At 37.7% G+C, this 24,254-nt stretch overlaps 1 protein-coding gene across 2 annotated transcripts in view; it reads right to left on the reverse strand.

The window, feature by feature from the left end:
* Nucleotides 1–4,148: 4,148 nt before the first annotated feature.
* Nucleotides 4,149–24,254, reverse strand: part of dcma (decima) — a 32,659-nt gene continuing 12,553 nt past the window's right edge. For both annotated transcript variants that reach the window (XM_036821603.3, XM_036821607.3), the window contains exons 3-6: nt 15,476–15,642; nt 8,973–9,109; nt 6,423–6,599; nt 4,149–5,549 (exon numbers count right to left, since the gene is read on the reverse strand). In XM_036821603.3, the coding sequence (XP_036677498.1) occupies nt 5,437–5,549; nt 6,423–6,599; nt 8,973–9,109; nt 15,476–15,642 (594 nt within the window). In that variant the 3' untranslated portion in view covers nt 4,149–5,436. The remainder of the gene's footprint in view (nt 5,550–6,422; nt 6,600–8,972; nt 9,110–15,475; nt 15,643–24,254) is intronic.

The raw sequence follows: 24,254 nt of genomic DNA on the forward strand, positions 1-24,254 counted from the left end.
GCGAAAAAGCAAAACGAAGCTCAAACATTTGTGCCAGCAAAGGCGAAGTGGATTTTGCTTTGGCAAAATGATTCCCCGGCTGTTGGGATGGAAAAAGGAAGGATGGATGCCCAGGACCTTATAGAAATAAAAACGAAATACTTGAGTTTGCTCAGCGAAACGCGGTCTTTAATTAATGGCTTTAAGACTTTGCGTAATCAATGTACTTCAATGATTAGCCATTGCTATCGTTTTATTGCGCATACGCCACGTGTGCCGTTTAAGTACTTGAGGAAGTATATACCCACCACTCTCTGTAGCAAGGGCTTCTTAAATTTGTGGGTATTATTCTGCGACTTTAAGGACAAGGTCCTCCAAAAACAGAGCATCTGATAAGTTTTGGGACGAAAGACATAACGACTTGAGGTCAGCGCTCGATTTCCATTTGAAGGCACATTTGAAGACACCAAGAGCAATTGCTGCCGTCTGAGACGGATTTTGGCCGTGCTTATTTGTACAATAGCCCCGGCGTTTTGTCTTAAAGACCGCAGTTGGCAGGGGACACACAAAAGCTGCACACTTAGCGCACCTCCACCCTCTTTTGATATCATCATTCCACCCGACTACGCTATTCAATTATGCAAAAGGCAGCAACAATGCGTACGGCAACATGGAAATTATGTTTTTAATTTTTTGACTACCCAAGAAAAACAGGGCAGTGACTAAAACAACATTTTGGGTACCCAAACAAAATTCACCGACAACGAAACGCATCAAACCACATTAAAAAGTCAGGACTGTGCTGCAGAAGCCAACACACTCGCAGACAAACAACAGGGTAAAAACACTGAGGGTTGAACAGTGGAACAAATTTGGAAAGTATTTTACTATAATATTTAAAAAGAATAAAAAATGTATTGCCTTAAAAGGAAAGTTAATGCTTTTAAATATCAGTATTGATAAATATTGAATAAAACATTATAGAAAACTTTCCGAAAATCCATTTCCGGCTTATAACAAACTTTGAAGTTTGTCGCAAAGGCCACTAAAAACTACTTTCCTCCCATAAACTTCAATTTAATTCCTGTAAAGCTATTAAATCTATATAAAGGGTTATCCGGGACTATTCCATTGAACCACCCCACTGTTCTTAGTGGGTTTTGCTGGCCATCTAACCAGCATCAGCTGGCTGGTAAGTGCCCAGGACATTGGCCAGGACAACGATATATAGAGAGGGACAACAGAATCCGGTGCGGCGGCACATAATCAAGAGGACTTTTTGTGTGTGCCACGGATCCGGAGGACCAGCAGCGGGCAACGCACTAAATCGGATTACCCCAGAATTATCCTTGTTGGCATTTATTTTGGCTTTGGCTTTGACGCACCCAAGCCCCTACCCACATACACGAATAAATACCCAGTGGGAGTTGGGATGGCAACTTGTTTGCTGGCCACTCAACTCCATTCCGATTTTTGGTCCCCCCAAAAAGAACCCACTCCCCCCCAAACACACACATCAAAAGAAAACACACAGGCAAACAAACAAAAAAGCAAATGGGAGAAAATAAAAATAATGTCAACTTCCGTTTTGCTTAGCCAACTTTTGACGCCATCCTCTCCTGTTGTTTTAACTTCTGGCTGCTGTTTTGCCCGCTTTTTGTTTACTTTGAATTGCAAATTTTCTGTTTGGCCTGTTATACTTTTTATTTTCGCTTCATTGCGGAGCATAATGAGCCGCGAGTGCTGCCACAGCCACGGCATGCGTGCCCCATTGTCATTTGACAGTCTACAGGCAGGAAAATATTGGAGAACTTGGTTTAAATATGAAATGTGTCGAAATTTAATACTCAAAAAAATCAAGAAAAAGGGATTTCAATTTACTGATTATTAAATAATATAGTTAACAGAGATTCTTATTGTTTAGAACACTGTGCAGCGACAAAATCCTATGCCCACGAGAGCAAAATTATATTTTAAAAATTTACTGATCACTGAAATTAGTCAGTTATTAAGAATCCTTGTTGTATACTGTTCGTGTGGCAGAAAAAAATCCCTTTTCCACCAGAAGAGCTGTTATAATATATACAAAATATTTGATTATCCCACCATGTAAAAGTAATTATTTCCGCCAAAACCACGATGACTTAAACCCAAACTGTAATCGCACTTTTTTCCTCTGCACCTGATGGAGTACCCACTTAAACGTGGCAGGGAGTACATGTACATTGCTCAACCAGAAGGCCCATGCGCCACGTAAATCTATTAACACCTCACGTCTGACTGGAGGATAAGCCCGCTATGGGAAAGCAGGGAAAGTGGGGAAAGTAGGGAAAGCCGGGCCAAAACCACAGCCAATGCCATCGAGCAAGGTGTCCAAGTGTGCGAACAGTGCGTTTAAGTGTGTGTGCGGTAAATGAAGCATTTTGGCCAAAACGGCACGTACTAGCAAAAGGCTTCAGCCCCTTTTGCATCCCCCAGTTTTCCCCATTTCCCCCTCATAAAAAAGGCAATCGCTGCCGTAACTTTTCCAACTAATTTACATAGATTTTTACGTGACCATGCAATTTGCATTGGGCCTGTGTCGTGGCTGCAACTTTTAAGCCATTTCCATCCCGCTAACTCTAGGATAAGCTGGGTCTTTTCCCCTGTCAAACAGTGCGTTTAAAATAAACAAGCTGCCATCTTGCCACTTGGCATCAGGTTAAGATTGATTAAGACGTATCTATTGTCGAACACGTTGGCTGGTCCTCAATGCCATGGCACGTAGAACGATGGCTTCCGAAGAGCTTGAAGTAAACCATTTTATACAGCAGGATTATAGGGTACTTAGAGGAGTATATATGACCCTGAGATGTCCAAACGTTGATGCAATCTAAGAAATAAATTCTTGAACATTCATAATAAATTATATATTTTTCAAAAATTAAACAACATATTTCTGGATGCTTTACAAAAGTTATATTGTTAAAAACCTTGAAAGTATTAAGGAAACATGAAGCTTCAGTAAATAAAAGTCCTCATAAAAATGATTCAAAAGGCTAAACGCTAAAAAATAAATATAAAATCTTTAATACAAAATACTTTTCAACCAAAAATCTTTCAACAAGTAAGGGTATACGTGAGGACTCATCCCCTAAGAGTGTTTTCCAAGGTACCAACCCTTCGAGGATTCAATCGGCAGCAATCTTCCATCTTTATGTATCCCCACATACATATATTTCCCTGCTCGGGTGTTCGTGATAAAATCACATCTATAAACATTAATCGCTCTTTTATGAAGTGTAATAAATTCAGAGTTACGCTGTTGGACCTTTTTCCAAGCAGAAAAACACAAAAACCTTCACTTCAAGAACACGAAATAAACCCAAGACTTAAGTTTAGTTTCTCTAAAAATAGCTTTATTCATATTTGATTGGTACCCAGTTTGGTATTTAGTTTCGGTTTTTGGTTTTAGTTTCTTGTTGCTAGTGTGTGTGAGTTTTTGAGTTACTTCTCAGTGGCATTTAGTTTTCAAACAACATGAACAAACATTTAATAAATACATTCAGATAATTCTTATATGAATATCATATAACAATCACGGCTGGTTGATGGAATATACCTATTTAAACGATCTAAGCAATATACATTCATATACAGGTAAATAATTATCAATATTATAAACATACTATTTAAGAACTAACTTCTCTAAAGACGTGTAAATTTGTTTGGTGTTTGATTTATGCCTAGAATCGAATAAAATAAATTAATAAATAATCTGTTCTACAATTCGATATTAATGAGAGATTCGGTTTATATATATATATAAATATTCTATTGGGTTCCAAGTATGTACAAATATTTGCCAGCTACTTGACCCATTGTATTTTGGGCATTCTAACAGAGTTTTTACATTTTCATTGTCATTTCAGCGGTCCAACAATTGTCGAGAGCCCAAGCATAGTTGATCAGCACTTACTTGTTTGCACAACAAATTGATTTACAATGTTAAACGAGTGTTCTGCTCACTTCCTGTCAGTTAAATTGGCAACAAAAATAAGTTCTTCAATTAATTGCCATTAAATATGCAACACATACCAACAGCCATTGGGCCATAGTTTGTGCCCTCCAAATTAAAAATGAATTCAATGGAAAAGTTGAACTTATGAATTTTCCATATGCTCGTCTACAGCGCTATAAAAGCATTTTTAATTTGTAAAAATAAAATTTGTGCAGTTTTAATGCGATTTCAATGGAACCGAAAACACAATAAGAACATAATTATTTATTTTGGCGGTGCAATAAATTTATTTGCCAATAATTGCTTTATATTCAGGCAATATTCGACCTTAGCGGCAAAAAAATGTTCGAATACAAGGACTATAAAAGCTAACTTTAATAATTTAATTGTTACACTTTTGGTCTCATCTATTTCCTCTTTAATAAAAAAGCCCATTAATTTTTAATTAGTTAGACAAACTCTCATTGTGTTTAGATCCAACAACTATTTAAAAATAATCCTATGTGCTGAAATAAATATTCATTGGCTGCTTAAATATTACACAAAGTTTGCTGATTGAAATTCTTTGTTGCCTCCCACTGAATTTATAATACTATTGTACCATTTGAGAATGGGATATTGATTTGCCATTAAACCTTGTTTTTTAAACAAATTGATTTAGTTTACTTGTATTTTTATTGGTCACACGTTGCTCGTTTGTTGTTCGATAATAATTATTTGTTCTGATTTAAGGTACTGTGCAGAGTTCACTTTGAAAACCGTGAAATGAACAAACGGAAACCTAGAGACACTTCAATTACACTTCTATTTGGTTAAATATATATATATATATGTTCTGTTTTTGAGTAACATGTTTGTTATTGCTTTTGTTTAGCACTTGCCTGGCCAGGCTTTTAACTTAATTACGAAGGCTACACCGTTTTGAACTACCACTTAACTGCCTTTTGCTCCCAGCACCCTACTCTATCCCTCAGCCTCTGTCTAATCTTAGTGTTAACTCAAGGGTTATACCATTTTCGGATAATGTATGTGTGTGTTTTCGCTTTGGGTCTATACAGTGAATACATTTTAATGGCCTAAAAGTCTTAACTGGCTCCGTTCCATTAGTTAAACGTCTCTATATCGGTGTCTATATAGTAGATATCCATATCCGTATTGTGTAATCGGTTTTACATTAATATTGTATATGCAGCATAATTAACTTTGATTATACACATGTCTCTCGGGTAGGAGAAGAACCCTCCAGTGCCATCCTGTCCCATCCGTTGACCTTTGACTATGTTACAATGCTAATTGAGCGGAACCGCTCCTCGACTTAAGATCTAGAATTTCCTCTACGGGTATGCAGGCTCAACTTAGGCGCTAGTAATTGATATAAGTAGTGGTTGGGTACGGAGCTGGAGCTCATCGGGATCCTAGTCCTAGTCCGGCTCGGACTACACACTATCCGCCTGCTCTCAAAGATAGTTGGGCCTGGAGACACAGCACAGCAGGCTCATGTTCTTGCAGATGTAGTTCTGGCGCCTCTTCGCCTGCCAGGGACCAGTTGTGTCCAGGGCCGCGTTGCGTTCTGCAAACACCATACAAAAGAGCAAACAATTGGCTTGATTAATTAATGAGTTCGGAGGAAAACTACTAAGGAAGCAGAGCACACAGTGAAAAATTAGGGAATTCCTAGCTTTTAACAACAAAAAAAACTTAATCTAGTAATATCATAGTCAGTTTTATGATTTAATTAGGAAATAGGAAATAATAATTTATTTATTTATAATTGTTAGCTTAAGGATTTTAATCTTTCATTTTTATATAATATTTTTGCTCATTAAATAAAAAAGTTCTAATAGTACCTAATATTTTCTAGCTTCATTCAAATACTTGCAAATTTAATCAAGAATAAAAATACTTAATAGAACAGAATAGAATAGATGTTGAGTAACATTTACATTGCTTTATTGGTAGAACCGAAACAGCTGAATTTTGTAAGATCTTTATAAATTGTTAGTATCTAAGCTTACTTTGTTATGAAAGCAAGTATTAAAAAATTTTAAGTGTCATAAAAATAATTTATACCCATAATTAGACTCAATTATCATAAAATCGTATGTCTAAAAAATCCTTATTTAATGACTAAATGTAGTACTAAATATACTACTAAATTTATTTCAAGCCCATCACCCCATTTTCTAAATCCATTTGATGGTAATAAATATTTTTGTTTTGAAAAAATACCCATAAAGCTCTGCAGCTATGGACTTTAATAGCCTGCCAATTTGTAGTGCGCAGCTTTGCCCTTTTTTGTGTGCCATACAATTTTGTTTGCTCGACGGTCCTTGGCCAAATACCAAAGTGCACGGCAATGGAACTGCGGAACTGCAGTTCCTCCACCGAGGTAATGGGCTCGGAACCGGGAGCCTGCGCAGTTGAATGTCTAACCAAAACTCACCCAAGTACGCCTCGTGCTGCGGCATGTACTCCTGCATCTCGGAAAGGAGCACGGCGATGTCCTGGGAGTCTTTGGTGATGCTGCATAATTCCTCCTCGTTGAAGTCGGGCGTGAACTGTTTGCACAACAATATCTGGCTGATGACATTGCCCAGGTTCGAGGGCCCGGCTCGGTTCTCTGCAAAAAGAAAATCCAGGGGATAAATCAGAGACGAGTAATAAGCCTCCTCTAAGCCGAGTTGCAGCAGGCAGGTCAAGCTCTTTGGCCACCACTTCCCCATCGTAGCAATAAAATAAACCATTTTGTTTGACTTGGCCGCAGCCACATTTATTTGCTCCATTCATTTTTATGCAAACATTTTCCTTTGACGTTTGCATTCCCCGGCTTTTTATTTACTTCCGTTCTTTTGCTGCTTCATTAGCTTTTGCTGTTTTATTTTTAACGCGCTTTGATGTCTGACTGAACTTTGTTGGCCTTAACTTTTGCCAATTAAATGATCAGAAATTTAAAATTGAAAGATAAAATATATTATAACTTTGTCTATGAGAAGAGTACAACCTAAATGTTTTAATTTTTCTGTGTTACTGGTGTTTGAATTTAGCTTAGATGTTTGATGCTGCAATCAATTTCCGATCGCCCATCAATCTTCATCAGCCATATTCAAATTAATTACTTGGTAAAACTTTCTGAGCTGCAAGCCTCAATGAATTGCAATCTATTCGATCGTCCAATGCGGCGTATGCGCAATATTCATATTTCATCGCGTATGCGAACATGCATGACCAGCATTCAACGTGGACCATTTTTGTAAAAGGTATCAGCCGAATTAGAGGGCATATATTTTTTTAATAGTTTAAAATAAATTTTTAAATAATAATAAATTTTTAAATTTATTTTAAATTCAACATTTTACTATTTATGAATTGAACAACGATTTTCCTTGTTCAGCTTAATTTTTATTTAAATTTCCAGATGGTATTCCATCGTTCTTACCCCAAACGAGTACCTCTTTTGATTTATACCCTTGAAGGCAATGAATTTTCGCTAGCGTGGCAATAATTAAAGGTCCACATCCCCCATCATCACATACTATCTCACTGCCCTGTCAATTTTTGCATACATTTTGGTTGGCAATTATAACAGCCAAACAAAAAAAAAAATTGTGTTTTCAATTTTGAATTTTTTATTGCTTATTCTGCGTTGATGGCGTTTTCATGGCACTGCGGATATTTGTTTGGAAAACGCGGGTGCGTTGTAAATTCGCTGCAACCAAAGGCCCAAAGCCAGAAACTCTGCAAATATTTACTCCCCATTCCAAGCAAATTTTCCCGGGCGCTTGTTGACAGTGAAAAAAAAAACAGTGCCAGCACAGTGGTTGCAATTTAAAAATTTATGATCAGCAATTGGCATTTGGCATTTGCGTTCCCATTTGTATTCGCCGGCATTTTCCATGGTCAGCCTGGCGACAAATCAGTTCGAAGTTTGGCTCTGCATATTTTTGCACTCGCACGTGCACATTAAACATGGCTAAAGAATGGCAATCACAGCCAGGACACCCAGAATCTGAATCAGAATCGCAGCTGCAGTCCCTGGGAGTATGCCAAACAATTGTTGAACGTGTCTGTTCCTGAGTGAGGGAATGCTGCCCTGAATGGCAATGTCAAAGAAGCCATTTCCTCGTTAAGACCAGCTCGGAATGCAGGGAAATAGTTGTGCAGTAAGGTCATTAAAGTGCAGAGGGGTTCAAATTTATTCAGGCAGACCACTTAAATTTTTAAAAATTCATCATAAACTCGACTTTACTAGGTTTTTTTATGTCTATATATATTTTGCAGGTTACAAATTTCATTAATAGCATCAAAATCAGCCAAATTGCTACATAAAATTACCAGTAGGATCTGGCATTTTCGGTGTATGGTTTATTTATCTTTAAATTTGAGTCTGTATAACCATAAATATATAAATTTTGTGAGTACCAAACCGACCACTATTATCATAAATATCAGCCAAATTGGTAAATCAAATATATAAATATGCCTATGGAAACTCTCATTCTGTCTGTATTACCATAAATTTATTAATTTTCTGCCTAGACGCACTTTGTATATATCATAACGACCAATTTAAAAAAGAAATTCAACCAAATTGGTAAGCAAAATACATAAATATTCGAGTAGTTCTTTCAAAACTAGACAAATTGCAACACAAAATTTATAAAAATGTATTCCAAATCAAAATATATAACTCGTTTTTGCAGTTTCAAGTTTGCTTATTGTTTAAATTGAGTGTATATAATTGCAAATATACTAGATAAGTGCATAGAAACAAATTTTAAATATCATAGCGACCATATATTGCAATATCGCACACTTTAAACAAATGGAGACCTTCAAAATCAAACTCGATTTGCCAAAGTCTTTCGCTGACTTTCAGCTTTTGCTGGCATCTGCAAAATCCGCAATGACCCGCAATCCAAGTGGCGACAGCTGAAACATGGTCCCAGTTGGCCGGGGAATACGGAATCGTGCGTTGGTGTTGCATTAAACTTACCATAATAGCCGGACATATCCATTGGCACGACTTGTATGAGGCGATAGCTTTTCACAAGTTCACGTAGGAACAACTGGGCCATGTAGAACAGGAGCACCAAATGCGGGTTGTCGGTGAGGATGCCATCGGCCATGGCGCTGCAAAAAGGAAATAAAACAAAAATAATGAAAGGGTAAAAAACAATAGGAGCAATGCAAGGTAACATGAACATCGGGGGCAGAGTTCCGAGTTCTGGAGTGGGCGGAAAACTGGAATGCCGCATTGTGTGGGCCGCATTTGTGGCACGCCAAATTGCATGCGGAAATTGTGAAATGAAATTTATATGATTTTATGACATTTCTTTTGCGTCGAGAGTGGGGATCGTAAACTGGCGACAAACTAATTCATTTCCGGCAAACTTTTAAAGGGCGTCATCGATTATTGTATCTGTGTTCAGCTGCTCTTGTCGAAGCAACGATTGAATTTTTTCGGAGAGCATAAATCATATTTATATGCAAAGCGTTGAAAAAATAAATTCATGAACTGACAGGAGCTGGTTGTAAAATTTTAAAAATAATAACCATACCGCTTTAAATCATATTTGGTATTTAAAGTTTCTATAAGAATGAAACTGCACTAAAATGTAAATTGCATTTTATCTCAAATTATTATTTCCGACATACAACGTTGATATTATCATTTGAAACTCCACAGCTGCAAATAAACATGGAAAACTAATTTCTAATTCCATGATCACCGACAAAACGACATTTTAATTCAACAAAATTACCATTAGGAAAATAATTTATACAATCTACGAACCGCTCTGCAGCACATAATTCATTTAGAAAACACTCTGAGTTTGCAGTTGGTACGCAAATTGCTGCTTAGTTGACATTAATTTCAGTTTTAGCAGGACCAGGAACACAGACGGGGCAATTATGAGGGAATCCGGGGGGCCCTACCGAGTGGGACCCAGATATAAATTGCCATAAACATATTTGCAGCTACACAGGAATAAATTCAATTTGTAAATTGCTTTTGCATTGCCTAAACTCTACGGAGCTGGAAATGAAAAACATGTTTTAAGGAGGGGAGCAAGGTCCTGAAAGTGTTGCCGTGTCTTCTGATTTCACCCTCCAACAACCGGCATTAAAGCAAATAAATTGCGAATTAATCTTTTCCAAGGTGTATCCGAAGCGGATTTTAAGTGTGAGAGGGTGTGGCTTAAAGCGATTTAGATTTGGGCTCCTTGCTCAAGGATAATTTTAATGTTGAGGGGAGCTAAGGATGCTTATAGGGGGAAAGATTGTTTTTTTGATATTGCCTATACGATTTTAGACACATATACATTTCTAAAAATAGATTTTATATCTAAATTGAGCAACTCTTAAATACTGTAAAATGGTTTCCTAAAGCTTTAACCTAAATATCTTTACAAATTGCACACTCTCATATAATCCTGTACAAATTAGCCAGAAGGTTCAATTCATAATCATCCGGTTATGACCTTGGCTAATACCCCCATTAATATTTTATCACCACACATCAGCATTTATACAACATATTACCAAGCGAAGAGTGCGACTTTAATGTCTCAAATCGTAATCAAATTAATGCTAAGCGATTCCCTTGAAAAACTGCAAGTTGTAAATGGCAGAGAGCAATGTTTTAATGACCTTCCCTTGCCGTTTATCCCATCTTTTGCTGATTGTGGTGCGCGGACATTAACGTGGGTCATTTTCGCCACACCCAGAAAATCGCAATAATAAGTTTGGAGCAACGAAACAAAATCTGCAAAGCATCCAAAAACCCAGGCAAAGAAATCCAGAAAAAAAGGCAAATAAAGAGCGAAGGGCAGACCGAAGAAAAAATGGCCAGACCATTGTCAGCAGATGGTCTTGATTACAGCTCGGACGTTATATTCATTTATTGCAAATAACAGTGAAGTATTTTTTATTTGCCCGCTAGACCCAAGGAAATTATGGCTGGGAAAATTGTACAAAATGGCAAAGGACTTGCGTTCGTAAAACGCTTTCGCCCCAGGGTCGCTGCTGCCCCAATCGAAGTTATTAACTGCAGCTGTATAAAGCTGTTAAAATTGCCACACTTTACGAGACAGTATTCCTTAAAGTATCCGGCGCTACGTGATGAGTTCTCCCTAATTGCGTAACTTTACCCACTTTTCCTTGCCAGACAGCAGCGCCTGCCTTCAATAATTTGCTGTCATCTTCGCAAACATGACCACAGAACATCGTCCTGTAAGCTGGGCATCCGCATCCGGCAACGGCATCAAGTGTCGAAATAATGAACGAAGTAGCCGACAGCGACAATAAAACAATGCAGGCCAGCAAGGACTATGGAAAGCAAAGGATATTTATAAAAACCACTAATGTCTCAAGTTTAAAATTTCGGGGTACCTTAAGTATCATTAAAAAATAATTTTAAAAGCATTTCTGTACTTGACTTTTGTATTTAGTTTGGGATGCGTAACGTGTGGGTAAATTTACATATTACATTTTATAATAATAACAAACATAAGCGAAGTATTTTTTTAAATTAGGCCAACAACATAAAAATTAATTATTATATATCTTTGATAAATTTGCATTGGTATCCTTTTAAGTTCACATTTATTTAGTGATTTACTCATTTTCAGACCTGATATTTATTTCATTTTTATTTTTGTTAAATATACGAATTTACTTCCTAAGGAAAATTTTAAAAAGAGCCAGAGGAAGTTTAATTATTATATGAAAAATTATTTTTTGTTAAGAAAGAACTACTAGTTTAAAAATACAGGAAGTCTTAACAAATGTTTATGGCAACTTTGTTATATTAAAAAATTTTTAAAGGGCTTTATAAGATAAACAACAATTTGATGACTACCACAGATAGTAATTTGTGGGTATTATGTTGTTGTTAGAGTACTATTTTATTATTATATTATTTAACTCAATTTTACTTAAACATTTTCTGTGTGTATATTTGGTAATATTTCCCACAGTGCACTGTAACAAAAGCAGTTGCAGGAAACATAAAATTTGCGACGCAGCCACAGACAACGCCATCGACGACGTCTATGGGATTGGACTGGATTGGATTGGCCATGGCTTTGATGGCGCTGTCCCCGGAGGTCAGAATCCTTGTGTTATGTTCTCCCTGCGGACTCTGGGCAATTGCCGGATTGTGTTATCCGTGCAGCAGGGCAGGACGAAGTCACAAGTCCAAGTAATATTTGCAGCGGAAATGCGTTTAAGCCAACATGGCATGGGATGGATATGGGTTTCGGGGATGGGTTCCATGGCAATGGGAGCAAGTCCAGCCCCTGAGGACGCTCTGTTGACTAACTTGGCTGTCAAAACGGGTGGAGCCGAGCGGCTAAAACAAAGGCAGCGCCAGTAATTTAGCAACAACAAACAACTGCACATAACTACAAGGCAAACAGCAGAACAAATGCGAAGTAAGCGCAGGCAAATAGACAGATGGATAGATAACATGAACACAAGCGCAAACACGGCAAAATGGACCGAATGTCGCCTCCAAGGATATATGTGCTCCATAAGATGCACAGGAAGAAAATTAATTAGCTTAAGAGAACTAGATATAAGGGATATCAGGGATAAAACTATGTAATTCCGCCGAAATATCAAGGAAATTATAATGAAAGAAATACCTATTTTTAATAAGGCTATATTATTAATTGAGTAAGTAGTTAGTAAGAAGTTATAAAAAGGAAATATCATAACTAAACAAATAGAATAAAACCCAAATAAAGGAATGCTTGGTTCCATTTCTATGGCTAAAATATAATTTTCTTTATTCCACATATGATTACCCTTTTGATATTGATTTTTTTCGAGTGCATCTTCAGTACATGTATAAGTGCGAGTTGGACAAACAAACAAACGGGCAAACAACTATCAGTCACTCAAGGCAGTTGGCAAAGTGCTGCCGCCTTCTGAGAACAGGAATGGAAATGGAAATGGAGGTGGAAATGAAAATGAAAATGGGCATGGGCATGACTAGAGGAAAGCGCCTCCAAGAGTGTCTATTCCAAGGTAGTCTGATAGGTCTGGGCTGATTTTTCTTGGTGCCCCCCTTTCCTAGGGATTGGAAAAACCACTTGCTTGCCTTGGGTGTCCACAAGGTATCACAACTTTGTCGTCTTGTTTGGCCAACAAAACCACTAAAGTTGGGCCTGCATGGTAACAATATTTGTTCTAAAAGCCAACTTGGCGGGCCATATTTGAGTTGTTATTATGAATGTTTGGTTTGTGGTGATCTAACATACATAGAAATATATAAAATACTTTAAGAACTTACTACATACTTCCTTTTTTTATTGTTGTTTAATTTAAGTTCTTCTAGTGGTCTCACTTCCCTTGAAATTAAAGTTAGGATACTTAATTTCAAGCCAAGAATACATTATAACTTTGTCATCAAGAGATTTCCTCTATTTTGGTTTATTTGCAATTTTAATTTGTTTTAAGAGTTTTGACTAATATTTTCCATCTATTACATGAAGCTACATCCACTTCCCCTTGCTCCGGATATACCATATTCTTCATGGCAAAACAAGCAACTTTAAGTATTTATTTTCTTTTTGTATCCCTACTTTCTTTCCTTTCAACTTTCTACTTTCTCCTTAATGGCACACACAGTAATATCGAGTTGTTGTGACTTTGGTTGTCTCACATGGGTCATGCATGTGTTTACAAAACATAAAACAGCAGCAAACAACAAACAAAAACAGGGAAACACTGTCAGAAAGTTTGGCTCTGTCATTGTCAAGTTGAGCACGAAGTTTTCCCCAACCCACTCATCGCTTTTCCATTTTCTTTTTTCATTTTCTGAGCATACTTTTTGCTTTATTGAACTTTTACTTTCCATTTAACTTTGAGGTCCTCGAGCAGTCTGCTTTTTGCAGCGCTAATTCATTGTCGTCACTCATACGCCATGTGCGCCTATTTGCAAATGCTTCTGATGAAGAAAAAAAAAATCGAGAACGACTCGTTCATTTGTGTCAATAAAACAAAAATTAATTGAAATCTCCCAGTTGCTGTTTTGCTTTTTTCTCCGGTCTCCTGTCAGCCAATCATCAATTTAACTGTGTCTCTGGTTCCGCTTTCTCCTTTCTTTTGCACTTTTGCAGATACACTCGCATACATATAGTTCGAATGGACAAAATGCTGATGCGGATGCTCGTCTCGTTATATTGACATTTCTCGGGATGCGATAATGGCGGCACATGTGTGGCATCCACAAGAGATTTCGTCTTTGAAACATTTTCGGGGGCATAAATCAATAAATTTAAGTTGGTAAACAGACAGGCCTCGAAAGTCAGCTGGGACCTTAAAGTTTGTATGTCTTTTTAGCTGACAAGGTACAGAGTTCTCCAGGGAACCTCTTACCACCTTTTTCAATGCCGAACAAAATAATTTTCAACCACATTGGTGCAGTTTTCCTTTAATTAAAGCTTTGTTTTGTTTTGTTTTGTTAGCCCCAAACAAATGAGAAAAACAATTGCACACACACACAGCTCCTTTCATCAGGTTTAATGAAAAAAAATTACCCAATATGCTGTGAGCCCTGAGGCAGCTTGAAAAAAAATGTTATTAACTTTTGCCGTTTGGAAAAAAGTGGAGAGTGCTCTGATAAATTATGCAGCACTTTGAAATTGAATTTCAAACTCAGCCACTAACTCATTTTCGAGAGCATTCCAAGGGTCTTCAATCCGAGCCCAACAAATTGTTATTTATGTTATCCCATCCCCTTTCTCTTTCCCATTTGACTGCAATTAGATTTGCATACATTTCCATAAAGAAGGGACAGACCCAAGAAGGAAGTGCCCCAAATGTCACACACACGTTGCTGTTTATGTTTATGATAATGCTATCTATCCCTTTGGGGTCTTTCGTTTGGGTACACTGAAGAAAACTAATGGTATTTACAAAATATTGAACAAAGTTGTCGCTTATCACAGAAATATTATTCATCGGGTTCTAGCTCATGAATCATAATAATTTTCTTACGTCAAAAAGAGTTTTGGAGTAACCTTCCGTTTCGAAATATTTGAAAAAGGTTTCGAATTTCGTATGATCTATTATATTTATCGAAAAATATTATTCAATTAAAAAATCTATAACCATTTTCTTCCAACTCTAGAATATGAGTTCGAATAATTTTTAAAAGACGTACGATATAATATTTTTGAACCAGAATATATCAAGAGCTTTTTAAATTAATATAATGTTCATATTAGGAACAAAAAATTAAAGAAAGTCTGTTTTTATATTACGTTTCATAATTTTGTTGTATATATTATTTGGCGTCAAAATGGACAACATGTTCTTTCAATGTAAAAATTTGTATTTTCAGATGTTTCGAAAAAGGTACCATATAAAATATTTTGTACCAGAACACATTAAAAATAATGTTTAAAATTCAGCTCGTTTTCGTTTATACCTATGATTTTCCTCCGGTGTACCTGTGCAAACTGAGTGAAAATGGAGCAAACTCACCTCTTGACCTGGGGCATCAGGATCTGGGCGGTGTGCTTGAGTGCCTCCACGCAGGTGCGTCGCAGCTTCCGGATCTTCTCCCGCAGCTCGGGGCAGTCCTTGGCCTGGCCCACGTGTATCAGCATGTCGCGGAAGAGCGCCACATGGCTGTTGATCTCCACGATGAGCTGGAATCACAGGCAGAGGGGAAAGTTCGTATCAGGGTCATCGGCGGCAACGGATGCTTAATTTATGCGAAAGCTCTATTAGGCCGGGCACATAGCACCCAGCACACAGCACATTTTATATTTTAATTTATGCACAGACCCATCCAAAGACCGCAGGCAGCCTAAGAATATATATATACACATTTGTTTGCCCAACTGGCTGAGTTTGCCCAGGAAAATTCTGGGAAATTCTCTGGCCAGATAAAACTGAGGCGGATTTTGTTCTGTTGTTGCTGCTGCTGCCGTTTACGGCTCATTGCCAAAATGGAGGGCGGCAAATGAATCGAGCAATCGAGACCTAATTTCTTTGCCGACGCCAACGCCATCGTCTTTTGCCTATGGCCGAATCTGGCTCATAAAAATTAAAATGCCTGAAATGCAAAGGATTATTCGAGCTCATTTTTATGGCTTTCGGGTTGGCTAGCCCTTTTCAAGAGAGCGGAAGAAGGGTCAAGCTGTTGCTGAAAAGTATTTTAAGCCAATTATTATTGACTGTTCTCCTTATTCTGGGCTTTAGGTTAATTTTATGGGCTTATATATAAAACACATTTTGTGGGTTCCTAAAGAGAGCTTTATTAGGACAAGTACCACGTTGAAAATAAATCTAAGCATGAAATTTAAGAGTCTTGTAAAGAATTCAGGTTAAACAGAGTTAAATATTTAACTTCATTAAATATATTTAGAAATTTTGAATGCTTAATTATCTTGCTCGGCGTGAAATTCTAAAATTTATTCAAATAATTTCACTTAGTTAATTGTAAACTATTTAGAAATGTAAAATGAGTATAATTAAAAACTTGGAAAGTTTTAAGTTAGTTTAAAAAGTATATTTCTAGATAAATGATTTCCTGAGAATCGTCTTCAGTTTATGAGGACTATTAATAACAGAATTATAGAAAAACATATCCATAAAAATCAACTATTTGATTAATTTAAGACTGGCATTTTCCTATTCCCTCCCCATTTTTAATTAAAATTTGTTTATATTTTACCAGCTCCGCCAAGATAATTCTGCAGTCAGTTGGTAAGCTTTATTTTCCGGTTAATTCCCACGCAGAAACGAACCAATGCCACAAATCCAGCGAGCACACACATGCGAGCGGCACGTTTAAATATTAATGGTTGACTTTGGCAACCTCATTTCGCAACCAACCTCATTCCAACGCCCCCAAAAATCCACGCCCCCATCTGGTGGCGCACTTCATTTAAAACGCGGCGTATGCGTAATTTTAATAATCCTCGAAAGTCTGAAACGCCCCCGGCGAATGCAAAGTGAATTCTGTGGCCTGACTCAATTTGGGCCGACAGCTGTGCGATGGAGAAGTCTTTGGGGAGGCAGGAAGATTTACAGCTTTATGAAATATATGCATGATTAGTCATATTGATGGCATCGGCTTGACAATGCCACACAGAGATAGGGGCACAAAAAAGGGGGCGGAAGTGGAGCAGGGCGGGGCACTTAGCCAAATTGCTTATTGAATGTGCTGCGAGTGCGAGAGAATCCTCATCCTAGAAACTTTTTCTCAAAAAACAGGGAGGGCCTGGGGGCGGGATCATGGTTTTGTAATCATTCCTCTTGGCCCGATTTTGCCTAGGCCAAACTTTTCCACCCATCAGCTGTTGCTGCCCCACTCTCGGTGGCAAATTTATTGGATTCATTGTTTTTGGAACCCAGCTTTGTTTGCCCGGTTGCTTGTGATATTGACAGGCAAAACAAGAGTCAGTCGATGCGGAATGTGGGTTCATTTCAAGCAAAAATATCGAATTTTGCCTTTTCATGAACAAAGGCTTTCAGAAAGGATTGGGTGAATGTAATTATATAATGCATTCTACAGGGGAGGCTTTCATGCGAATGGAACAGAGCTAAATAAATAAAAAGTATACAGTTTTCAGTCTTGCTTAAATATCAATTTTATTATAAATGGTTAAGCCTACAAGCTTACAAGGGGATTTTAAGTAGCCAAAGGCCTTAAGCCCTTAAAATATTAGGTATTATTTATTTAAAAATCAGTTATATGATCTTACAAAATAAAAGATATCACAGGATCATTATTATTATTTATGTTGAATTTGGTTTAAAATGTTATTATTTATTTTTAGCTCACCTCAAACCCTATCTTTTAGCTACAAAAGTCTACCCCTATATGACCCCAATCAAGATCCCTACAATGTTTCATTAAATACTTTAATAGGACACAGCTCATTGGGGAGCCCACAAAATCCAGTCTCCGTTGCTGCCTAATTATTTGGGGTTTTTTCACCTGTCCGCCAAGGACGGAGACTCCCATAAAACACTACCGAGTGAGGCACAGGTATAAGCTCATAAAAGCCACACGCATAAATTTTATATGACGCTCAAATCTCGGCAGATATAAAGAGACAAAGCAGGGCTTTTGGTGGGGAAAAGGAGGGAGAATCAGGGCTTCTGGCCCATTCGGAATGGCATTGCAAAAAGTTCATGCAGCTCATGCAAATCCCAAACGTAAACGCCTGTCGTCTTCGTCCTGCGGCAAAGGTCCTTGGGCTGGCATAAAAAGGGACAGCCGAGGGCAGTGCTAAGCCAGAGTCAAGTCCCTGTGCAAAAACAACAAATAATACAGATGCGAGAAAAAAACAGGGGCACATTTCTGAAATTACCTGACCACACACACACACCAACCTATATGAGCAAAAATTCATTCAGATAAGACTGGGGATACTGTATACATATTCAATTCCCCCGGCGCACTTGGCGCTCCATTTGGTCAGTAATGAGAACAGTGCCTTCCAATGGTTAAAAAGTGTGCTACAAAAGATGTGCCGTGTAGAATAATAACAAGTTGCCGTGGTGTGTTTAGGCGAATTCCCCCTATTCCATATGAATATGCATATTCATGCGGAACTGGACTTTCCATGCTGTTTTATTATACTTCTGCTAGCAACCACTTTCAACTACTTTCGCGTCGACAGTTGAGGCGGAAAATTGAAAAACATCTGCTGCGAGTATAATGCAACAAAAGCATACGAAAGCAAGAAATGCACGCGTGCTACGTGCCACAAGCCATATGCTAAATACACAGGAATATACATAGTTGTCCTAAATGGCATAAAAACATGGGTAATTTTGTAAATACATATACAATTTCATAGTCTAAAATCATAAAAAGTTATAGAAAAGTAAATATCTTAATCGTACGTGCTCAAAAGTATGCAACAAAATAATTTGAATCAGGAAAGCGGTTGAATCATTCCAAAAAACGACGTAATATATTTCACTGCCTACTTTCAGGCACATTTAGAATGCTTTGAAAACCCCAGAAATCTCTCTGGTATTCTCCATTATTATACACATTTTATTCCGAGCTATATTAAAATATAACAATTTGTCTCAGTGCACATACGTGCTGTGGCTGCCGTAAGAAAACACAATTGCACTCCCGCTCTCGTTGGCCAAATGTGTAAATCAGCAAAAACGCAAATGCCACAACGCCAGGAACAAGACAAAGAAAGCCCGCGGGGAGATGATGAAATCAGATGGGTGGTTTGGGTGTGGGTGATACTTGCTATAGGGTGGTTGGTTGACAGGGGAAAGGGGAAAACTAACAAAACAAAAGAATACGACGACGACAACTAAGACTGAATCTAGACAAAGTGAAAGCGGAAATTAAAATTGCAATACAAAAAGGAGGTACCAACAAAGACAAAGCCAGATAGCGTTGGTAATGAAGAGTGAGTGTATGGGCGTTGGAATATGTAAAACAGTGTTTTCATACATTTAAGAATGCATTTGCCCAGGGCCATGGAATGACAATGTCCAGTGTTTTTGAAACTAACTCTTCACAAATTAAGATTACAAAGAAGACTTCTCACAAAGCTGAAAAATAAAAAACACAACGTTTTTGAAAGATAAACAAAATGCCAAGTTTTGGTGTTAAAAAGTATGCAATGATATTTTTTAAATCCTAATATTCGATGAATTCTTTTCAAATAACGCTGTTTTGATGCATACTTTTAGGCCCCTTCTCAATAAACAACTTAACCTTAAACTCGTATCATTTTATAAGGCCATTTTGAGTGTGGATATAAAACTATTATAGTTTACCTATCCAAATAACATTAGAAAACACCACTTAGCTTTCATGCTTGGACATTACAATAATATTTTCCCCCTTTGGTCTCTTCAATGTGTTTGTGCTAGGATGCAGAACCAGAAACGAACTGTTCTAGCTAAGATAATGGCCATTTCCTTTTTCATTTGGCGCAAAACAGCAGATGTACTCCTCTTGAGCAATAAATATCACGCACCATTTGCAACACTGGCTGCAAAAACTTTGATAACGCGCTGCTGCTAATGCGCTTTCCACATCCACATCTGTTGATGTCCAGCAAGTGCCACGCCCACAGGGAACAATTACCAGTATACCGGGGCAAAATCAACAGAGTGCAGTGCCAAAACGCATTAGCCAGCGAACCAACAAGTTGAACTGTAGAATAATTACTATCGAACTGGCAGGGGGTCGAAGGAGGGGGGTCTTCAGGCAATCGCAGGAAGCAGCCAACTAGCCAACTGTCCATTCAGCAGTCGACCTTTGACCCAACTCTCCACTTCCTCCTGTCGACTGCATCAACTTCTACCACCCATTTCAGCCAAACAAAGGTTCGTTACAGTGTATGAATGTCGGACATCGTTTTCAAATCGGCTTACAGAGAACCAAATTTCAATGAAGCAAATTTTAAGAAGCATTGATGTAAAAAGTAAACGGTGCAATTTTCTATTATCCGATTAATTTAGTTTTAAATTTAATATTTTATGGGAATGGATACTTAAAATAATTTTTAAGCCCACAATATTAACAGCGAAATGTAATGTTATCAGAAAAAGCGTTTAATTTTAAGAATAGTAATCAAGTCTTTGAGCTCAACAGGAGTTTTAAAGGCCAAGTACAAGCATTTTAGTGATATGCTATTAATGGTCGTTAATAAATATATTATTAAGTTAATAATTTAAAAATAATATTTAGTCCTAGCTTTAGTTGTCTAGAAGTTCTGATTTTAAAATATAATGCTGCATACTTTTAGACACCTTAAATGACATTCAGTGATGGTACCCCTTTATACATCGTTCTTTTTCAAAAGATAGGAATAGAAATAGATAAATATAACTTCACAGTTTTATTTTCAGCTTCTATAGAAGGTTTTTCCCTCTGTGTTCCACAGCTCGTCAGCAACTTGCAACGGGTGGTGGCAGCAAAAACATCACAATGCCGCAGATGTGCAACACACACGGCCAATATCGAATGGACACATGTGAGCGATGTGAGGGATATGGGGGTTATGAGGGATGTGTGGCCACCCAGGGGTGTTGGTGTGAGCCACAAAGCCCCACTCGGCCAGGAGCAACAATAAAAGAGGAGAAGTGTCTAGAACAACCATCGAATCGCAGCTGCGGGAAAGTGACGCTGATGAGAGCTCCTAACCCCCACCCCCTGATTTCCTTGATCCCCTGACCCCTGTGAATTCGACTCCTGATGCCGCAGAAAGCAATTTTGATTGGACTGTCTGCCTCTGGTTAGATCACATGCAGTTCCCTTGAGGTTTTTCAATTGGTGGCCATCAAAATGGAATTCTTGAAGAGGGATCAATTTTTATTAAAACCCACCTTCTTACAAATGATTCTTACCAATTCATTCTACAATATTTTATAAAATCAAAGTATTATTAAAATATTCAGGAACTCATTAAAGTATAATCAGGGAAGAAACGTCTTCAGGAATACTCTTTAAAAACGTTTAAAGTCTAAGGCCTTAAGTATCCTTATTTAATAGCTGACCTATTTTGGTGTCACACGTTTAAGCTTTAATCTTTAAGGACAAACCTTAGATTTCTTTCCTTTTCAACTCCCATTAAACCTAGCATTTCCATTTCGAAGGAAAACTCCCATCTAGGCGGGCATTGCATCGGCCATTCGGGTCATTTGAGTAAGTGATAACAAAAACTTGTAATCCGCAAAATCGATAAGATGCCAGCCCAGAACGAGACAGACTTTTATTTGCTTCTTGAAGAGGAGTGGGCCCATAGTGGACTCAATAGCCGGCGATTACGACGATGGGATTTGGATGGGAATGAGTATTGGGAATGAGAATAGGATGGGGATAGGGATTGGATGGCAGCGATGAGGAGGAGGTCCAAATGGTCTGAGTGTGTGCTGAGCTGCTCGGTTTACATTATCAATCAAGCTGACTGACAATCGACGGATACCTTTTGGCCATATTGAGAGTGACACAAGACGAGTGAGTCCTGTGTGCGAGGACCTTGAACACGATCCTTTGTTTAGGCAGGGCTTTTTATTGCGCAACTTCCTGGGGCAGTCCCGAATTTATTTGGCCTTCAAGCCCCAGACACACACACACGCAGGAGAGACAAATGTTCGCCGCTAAAGTTAAGTACAAGTTTTCAGTTTTTATTGAGGTCCTGTGGTTCCAGGCCCCAAAAGCCAAGAGCCAAACAGACAATCCAGTCAGCAAGGCCAATGACAGGGTTTCGACTAAATGTCTACACAAACATGCCATACATTATTCCAAAATAAATGAAGACATATTGGCGGCTGTTGAGTGTGGGAGTGCTCTTTAATGAAAATTGGTTGTAGTTCTTTTTTGGCACGCACTTTTCCATGGAAAACTGCAGTGGCCAAGCCCGAAATTATTATTTCCACTCTAGTCCAAGGCAGAGAGCCATTTTTCTTATACGAAAAAAAGGGGGACCGTGAAGTCTTTTCTCATCAACGCCAGTCACTCTTTCCTTTCGACGAGTGTTTTTTTAGAGGAAAACCATGCTGACACACTGAGGAAAATATTACAAACAAATTTTTGAAAATTCAAAACTAAATTAAATCTAAATACAGCTTTTAGGACTAGGAAGTTTGACAAAACACTTTTAAAAACGGTTTTAAGTATACTTTAAATAAAACGTTGTTTAAAAATATTTTTTTTTTTAGGTTGACGTATTTTCTTTACATTTTTCAAAAATATAATGTCTTACCAAATTTTAGCTAAATATAATTTTGTTTATCTAACATGCAATATTATCTTTATAAATTAAATCAAATCAAACGTTAAAAAATATTCCATTAACAGGAAATTGTTTCGGCATAAAATAAATATAAAAAAGAGTAAGGAACAGCCTTAAATATTTTTCCCAGTGCAGAAGGCGTAATTTGAAGTGGGCGTGGCTCTGTGCGTGCCCTGTGAAAGGAGAGCTGCCTCGTATAAAAGTGCTTCATTACTTTGCGCAACAGCTCGCGAGAATATAATGAATGGCAATAAACGTGTTTCACATTTTCCTTTTCACTGCCACTCCGCCCAGCTTTCCCCCCCTTGTTATTTTACAAAAACATTTTTCATTTTGCCGCTAGACAACTTTTGTGTATGGTCAAGAGAGAGCCAAGCTCGCTTTTCCTCCCCACTGCCCACTTTCCACTCGTCACTCCTCTAACTTTCACTTAATGCAATCCTTTCAATAATTTCCATCAGCTGTAAATGCAGTGTGTGTGGTCTGCTTTTAACAAACTTTCATCACATGCATGCCATAAACTTGTTTTCCACTCAATCTTGTTATTATTATTCTGCGCCGGATGCTGCCCCGAGTACTGCACTGTGAAAAATTGCAGATAGCCTTGCCTTAATTGAAGGCCACCTCAATTAGTCGATTTTCCCGCGATGCATTTACTCTGCCAGCTTAAGGTGGCTTTGCTTCCTCGCAATTTTCCGAGGGATTTAGCTGTGCATTTCGAATTGGGATTCATTAGTGCTTGTCTTTATTTGCCGAAAGGCAACTCGGTTCGTCTTGCAAAGGTCACATGGCCAACTCTTGGAAACTAAAAGTGCAAAAGAATTCCTGGCAAAAAAAACGAATGCAATTTGGCAATCGTTTGAGGTTTGCAAGTTTGGGAACAAGCTAAATTGGTTTCAGTTTTTGCTTGAATTTATCCTTTCAAATGCAATCAAGCGTTTTAGCTTTGACTACGGAAACCAAAGTTATTGATGCCATCAGAAAAACTAGCTGGGTCTGTTAAAACTAAACCGATATTTTCCAGCAGCCGAGATATTTTAGATTATTTTAAAATTTAAAAATTATTTCTTGGGGCTTACAAAATTTTATGCTTGATATAACTTACTTAAACTAACGATTAAAAGACAATCAAATATTATTGTTTAGTGGAAAATATTTTAAATCTTAGTTCATGGATTACTTGATAGTTCCATTATTGTTCCAGAAATTAAGAAATTTCTTTTATGGACTTTAAATTTAGAGAAAACCTTGAAACATCCATAAAATCATATTAGAACATGCTGGAACTTGAAGTATTTTAAGGCTTTATCAAGAAAAATATTCGTTACTTTTAATAAAGGTATATTTTTAAAAACCATTTTTATACCCGTTACTCGTAGAGTAAAAGGGTATACTAGATTCGTCGGAAAGTATGTAACAGGCAGAAGGAAGCGTTTCCGACCCCATAAAGTATATATATTCTTGATCAGGATCACTAGCCGAGTCGATCTAGCCATGTCCGTCTGTCCGTCTGTCTGTCCGGATGA

The sequence above is a fragment of the Drosophila suzukii genome, chromosome 2L (assembly GCF_043229965.1).
Source record: "Drosophila suzukii chromosome 2L, CBGP_Dsuzu_IsoJpt1.0, whole genome shotgun sequence".
NCBI classification, from domain to species: domain Eukaryota; kingdom Metazoa; phylum Arthropoda; class Insecta; order Diptera; family Drosophilidae; genus Drosophila; species Drosophila suzukii.